This window comes from Mustela nivalis (assembly GCF_964662115.1).
Source record: "Mustela nivalis genome assembly, chromosome: 2".
Classification (NCBI taxonomy): Eukaryota; Metazoa; Chordata; class Mammalia; order Carnivora; family Mustelidae; genus Mustela; species Mustela nivalis.
Genome location: NC_139021.1, coordinates 57174922 through 57180921, shown reverse-complemented (window position 1 = coordinate 57180921; position 6000 = coordinate 57174922). Strand labels below are relative to the sequence as shown.

At 42.1% G+C, this 6000-nt stretch overlaps 1 protein-coding gene across 1 annotated transcript in view; it reads left to right on the top strand.

Moving 5' to 3' along the window:
• Positions 1-213: 213 nt before the first annotated feature.
• The window catches only part of CRISPLD1 (cysteine rich secretory protein LCCL domain containing 1), a 42907-nt gene continuing 37120 nt past the window's right edge, over positions 214-6000 (top strand). The window contains exons 1-2 of the mRNA XM_082718842.1: positions 214-624; positions 1633-1952. Of these exons, the coding sequence (XP_082574968.1) occupies positions 1695-1952 (258 nt within the window). The 5' untranslated portion in view covers positions 214-624; positions 1633-1694. The remainder of the gene's footprint in view (positions 625-1632; positions 1953-6000) is intronic.

Here is a 6000-nt window from a genome sequence, read left to right as displayed (position 1 = left end):
ATCCGCACGCTGGGCCTCTGAATCCCAAAGTACGCCCACAAAGGCCAAGCGCCCAGGCTTCGCTGGGCCGGGGGAGAAGCAGGGCGGCTGCTCCCCGCTCCGCAGCAGGCAGCGGGCCAGACCGGGTAGAGGTGGGGGTGGGCGAGGAGGGGCGCTCACGTCACGTGCGCGCGCCGGGACCGCAATAAATGCCCGGGAGCTCGGGGGACCGGCGGAAGCGCTCGGCTCCTGGCTCTGCGCACAGCGGCCTCTCCGAGCGGGAGCGCGAAGTGGCCGCCAGCCTTGGCCTCCCAGCCCGGCTCCTGTCCCCGCCCCTTGCTCCTGCGGAAAGCGCTCGGGGGAGCTCTGGCGCCCACCGTGGCTTAGCCCGGAGGCTCCCTTTCAGCCCGAATTTCAGGCTCTAACTTTGGAGCGCGTCGCCTGCTGCAGGTCCTGACGGAGCCGCGGAGGCCCAGGCTCGCGGCCACCCTCTGATCAGCGCCCTCGTCGCTCCAGGACGCGCCGAGCCCCGGTCCTTCCCGACCCGACTCGTGTGTGTGCGGTCGCGTGCACAGGCTGGGGCGGCTGTGGGAGGCCGGACGTGGTGCTCCGCTCCGCGCTCCTGCGGAACTTCACGCTGGAGAGGTAAGGGCATTCCTAAAACGCATCGCCGAGTCGTCAGGCTCCCACATTTTCCTACCTGCCTTTTTCTTCTAAAACCCGTCTTTTAAAAAAGGAAACAAACAAACAACAACAACAACAACAAAAAACCCAGAAAAACAAAAAACCAACTTGTAGAGAGTGAGCGGACACGGAGAGTGAGGGGGCTGCTTGCAAAGCTGCAGCGGTGGAGATCTGCGGGCGCTTGTGCTTGCAAGAGACTGTGGGTTTCACCTTCCCCTCCTCCTGCCGCGCGCTTTCCGTTTGGGTTAAGTGAAGAGCGCGCCTGCGGCGTGTGGGAGGAAAGGCTGAAGTTGCTGGTGAACTATTAGCTTTATCGGGTGCCGGCCACAGGTTGGACACACACTTTCCAGGAAATGATTGAATTCTTCTTGCCCTGCGCCTGGTAAGAGGAGATTCCTCCCAGACCATTCTTTGGCATTAGTTTCATGGGCCTTCTAGATGAACCCGTGGATATATGTGTGAATGACATTCTGTACTTGAAAACATTCACCTCAGTTTCTGCATATTGTAGACATGTGTCTGACTGTCTGAGAGCCGGAGATGGGACACTGATATAAAATGATACCTTAGGACACCGAAACGTGGACCCCTAGATTGGTAGAAAACACAGTAGACAGCTAATACCCTTGCCAGACTGCATGCGGTATATAGCCATTTAAATAAAGCCTTTCAATTCAGAAACTGATTTCAAGGTTGGACTCTTCGGGCTAATTTTTCCATTTATTTTCGCCTCATGCATGTTATCTTGGTACATATAATTGTTTATTTTGTGCAAATAATGCATTGTGAAAAATCCGCTAGAGAAAAATGGATTGGAGGTATTTATTCTGAAAAAATGCATGTCCTTTCGTTGACATTATATAAACAGATCAAACTGGCACACTTCCTTTGCAACTTATTTTACTTTTGTTATTAGAAAATTAATATCTGCCTCGATGTTCACCTTAATCACACCGCATGTCGTTATAGCCAAAAGGAGAGGAAGAACCTGTCTTGGAGATTCTCCTGGGGAAATCCTGAGATCATTCATTATGAAGTGTACCGCGCAGGAGTGGCTCAGAGTAACCACAGTGCTATTCATGGCTAGAGCAATTCCAGCCATGGTAGTTCCTAATGCTACTTTATTGGAGAAACTTTTGGAAAAGTACATGGATGAGGATGGTGAGTGGTGGATGGCCAAGCAGAGAGGGAAAAGGGCCATCACGGACAATGACATGCAGAGTATCTTGGACCTTCATAATAAATTACGAAGTCAGGTGTATCCAACAGCGTCTAATATGCAGTATATGGTAAGGACATTTTTCAAATGGTATGTACAAAAAATGTTTATTAATGCTTTTGGTCTTCCTGGTTAAATTCCCTCATGCTATTATTTAATCATTACCATTTGTCCTGTATGAAATTAGGAAAAAAAAAAAAGGCAGACTTTCTTGGGGACTATCTTCATCTGCATATTCTTTTATTAGTGTTCCCTTTATTCTAAGAGCTCTTTGAATTTCAGAGTAGAACTAAATATCTTCAGATGCAATGTTCCTACTAAAATCTCTAAATTCTACCCTTACCAGGAAGACTCCTATACTGAAAATGCTGAACAGCTCATGCATTTGCTTTTAAGTGACTTAGTAGAACACTTGCTTCCTAATTCCTAACTGATGGACCTTAAGAATGGTGGATCTGAAAAATCAGGGACCAATAACTTAAAGCAATTTTCTGGATTATTGATAACTTTCCAATGGGTCCTTGCTTCTTACCAATATGTAAATGACCCATTGTAAAGGGTATGTTTCCGTGGTTCTTTATGGGAAGCAGTGCTTTGGCAATTACTTTTTTTTTGTGGGTTTATTTGTGCACTTTGACATGTGAAAACAAGCCTGGACAAATATTTTTTTTTTAAATGTGGTTTATCCATATTAACGTTGTATTTATTTTTAGAGTAAAACAGCAAGTTTGGGGAACAAACTTACATTATTATTATTATTATTTTTTTGTTGTTTTTAGAAAGGTGGAGAGGGGCCAAAGGAGAGGGAGTGAGAGAATCTTAAGTGAGCTCCTTGCCCAGAGTGGAGCTGTACATGGGGCTCGATCTCACGACTCTGAGATTATGACCAGAGTGGAAATCAAGAGTGGGACGCTTAATTGACTGAGCCACCCAGGCAACCCACAAACTTACTTTTTAAAGGCTATTGGGATAGTACTTATTAATGAATGTATTACTTTATATCTCCAATATGTAAAACATTTTCAAATATCTATTATACTAAAATTAGGAATGTACTAGCAAAACTGGTAAGTAATTATTGGTGATAGCAATGCTTATACAGTGAAAATTGGGAATTACATTTGTCCTTTGGATACATTGTAGGGTATAATTAATTTTAATGCATTCTAGTTTTCTTCTTTCTTCATTTACATTAGTGCTGTTGAGTATTCTCTAGGCAACTTAAATGATATATGGAAGTTCTAAGTTCACATTACCTATTACAAAATAGGTAGCATATTATTTTAGCATATTATAGCATATTATTTTAACTTTATAGCATATTATTTTAACTTTCATTAGGGAAAAAAAAAATTATCCTGAAGAAAATAGGTAGCACTCAATAGAACTCATCAGAGGTTAAGAATCAGGGCCTGACAATCAGGTGGTCTGGGTTTCAATTCCGGCACTAATACCCACAAGCTGTGTGACTTCGAGCAAATTAATTTCTTTCTACTTCTGTTCCCTCATGTCTAGCATGTGTACTCACTGCAGAGGGTTGTTGTGGGGATTGAATGAGATAACCTATAAAATTTAGCTCATCAGGTATGTTGTAAGGTCTCAGTAAATGTGACTATGACTGAGAGTTAATTTTATGTCTCCCCATAGTGTTTAAATAAAATACCTGAGGAAATCGTTAGCTCTTTTAAAAATTCTGTGCGGGCCATGACATCTGTAATGTCTCACATTTCAGCTTTTTGCATATTTTAAAGCGTTTGTCCAAAGTAAAATATTCTATGACTTCTTCATTTGTGAGCTTTAGAACAGCAAGAGCCAATTATGGAGCCTTTCCAAGTAGGCCACTTTATGCTTATTCCATGTGGATAGGCATTCCATTGCTTTATTTAAAATAAGGAAGAACTTGGGAGTTTGAACCCACAAAAAGAAACCTGAGAATATTTGTGTGTGTTTTAAGTAATATGGAAATAATGGAAGAACAGTTCTGTGATTCGTTTTTATGTCTGACTTCCAAAGAAAATAACTGCCTATTGTATGATGTCTAGTCTGGGGTGTTTATAGGAGTTTCTTTTTAGTTTCACTGGTTTCATTCTATCCTTGAAATGTAGATTTAGAAACCAGCCAGGGTTTATGTTGTGTTGCCCTTAGATACTATTAGCACTGGAACTGTGTCTTGGCCATTAATCGGCCGCAAAGAACTTCATTGCCCAGCTGTACTGGAACACATTTTCTAGAATACACATTTAAGGGGAAAGCCTAAAAAACAATACTATTTTATGTGAAATATAGTTGACTTATGTATTGCATAGTAATAGAAGTACAGATGTTGATCAACCTTGTGAAAATGTTATTTATTCACATAATTATTTGAAAGTGTACTTATTCTGAGAAAGCAAAATTAAAATTTGGCTTCAAGAGTTATTTCCTGTAAAGTCTGCCATAACCTAGAGTGCCACCACTTTGTCTGCTTGTATGCTAGATGTCACATCACATTAAAAATGTGAACAGCCAGTAACCTTATTTACGCTTGGAGTTCATGTTAGTGTACTTGTTGTACTTGAACCTATAGCAGTCAAACCACATCCACATTTACTAACATCACATTCCTATCCCTACTCTTTTTTTTTTTTTTTAAGATTTTATTTATTTATTTGACAGACAGAGACCACAGTAGGCAGAGCAGCAGGCAGAGATAGAGGGAAGCAGCCTCCCTGCTGAGCAGGGAGCCCAATGTGAGGTTTGGTCCCAGGATCCTGGGATCATGACCAGAGCCGAAGGCAGAGGTTTTAACCCACTAAGCCACCCAGGCACCCCTCTATCCCTGTCTTATCCTCATTTAACTACTAGAGTTAAAAATTGACTCTGGAATGCCGCATCTTCCCTTGAAGAACTTATAGGTTGATTGAGAAGAAAGAATAGACACATTCTAAAATGTTAGAGTAAACAAGGGCATAAAATCTCTGCTGAGGTGTGTGAATAATGCCAAGGGAGTACAGAATAATGGAATATTCTTAATGGTGAGAGTTAATCCGTGACAAAAGTGGGGTTTATGGTGTTCCTGGAAGGTGGTCAGGATCCTGAATTGGAGGACATAGCTCACCTAGAGGAAGAGAGACAGGCAGGTGGTGTTTCCATGGAACCTTCTAGAAGAGTAGGTTAAGGAAAGCACAGACCTGGGGCAGAATCAGGAAGGGGAGAAATGAGTTATTCGTTATTGAAACCAGTGATGCTTGGACAGGCTCCCTAGTTGCCTTTCTTTTTGAAAAGCTCATAAATGAAAAAGTCCTACAAGTTTTTACTTCAGACAAGCACATTAAAGAGAGAGGTTACCCACTTTTACTTCTGGATAAGCTGAGAAACTAGAGCTCTAACATTACCAAAGGAAACTGTTGCTGGAAGAGGCAATGGATTTTTAAAGGAAAAAACACTAGCTTTGGCCCTCCATAGCAGCAGGTTCACATTTGCCTGTGCCGCTTACTGGTATGTGACCTCTGACAGTCAGCAACCCTACAGGGCACTGCTTTTCTCAGTGGTAAAATTGGGTAAAGAATAAAACCACAAGCCGAAAGGAGATAAGACATTTGATATTGTTGCACATATGCTCTTTTTTCAGGCCTTTCCTTTCCATGGGCTTTTCATCTTATTGTTTTGTTGTTTTATTTTTCTGGTCATTTCATCAATGCGATCTTTTTCCAGCTCATCTTGTAAGACTTTGTTTCTTAGGTTTTTCCTTTTGGACTTCTCCCTTGCTATAAGATATTCTTTACTCCTTTGACTGTAAATACCATCTGTGTATTGATGGTATATCGTCCATACCTAGTCTGTATCTCCATGTAACTGTCATCTCTTTGAGCTTCATTTTCATATTTCCAAATGACTACTGGGTCATCTCCGTGTGATATTACTGCACAGTTATTTCAGCCTTAAGACGTCTGAAAAGAAAATGAATGCCTTACCTGTTTCCCTCTACCCTTGCCTGTGATCCTACTTCTTTTCCTGGATTCTTAGTGGATCTCATCAGCATCAGCTCAGTTTTCTGTAAGCAACGCAAAACAAAACAAAAATCCCACAGAATAGAAAACTGGTCCCATCTGCCCAGCTCTTGCCATACTGTCATTCTT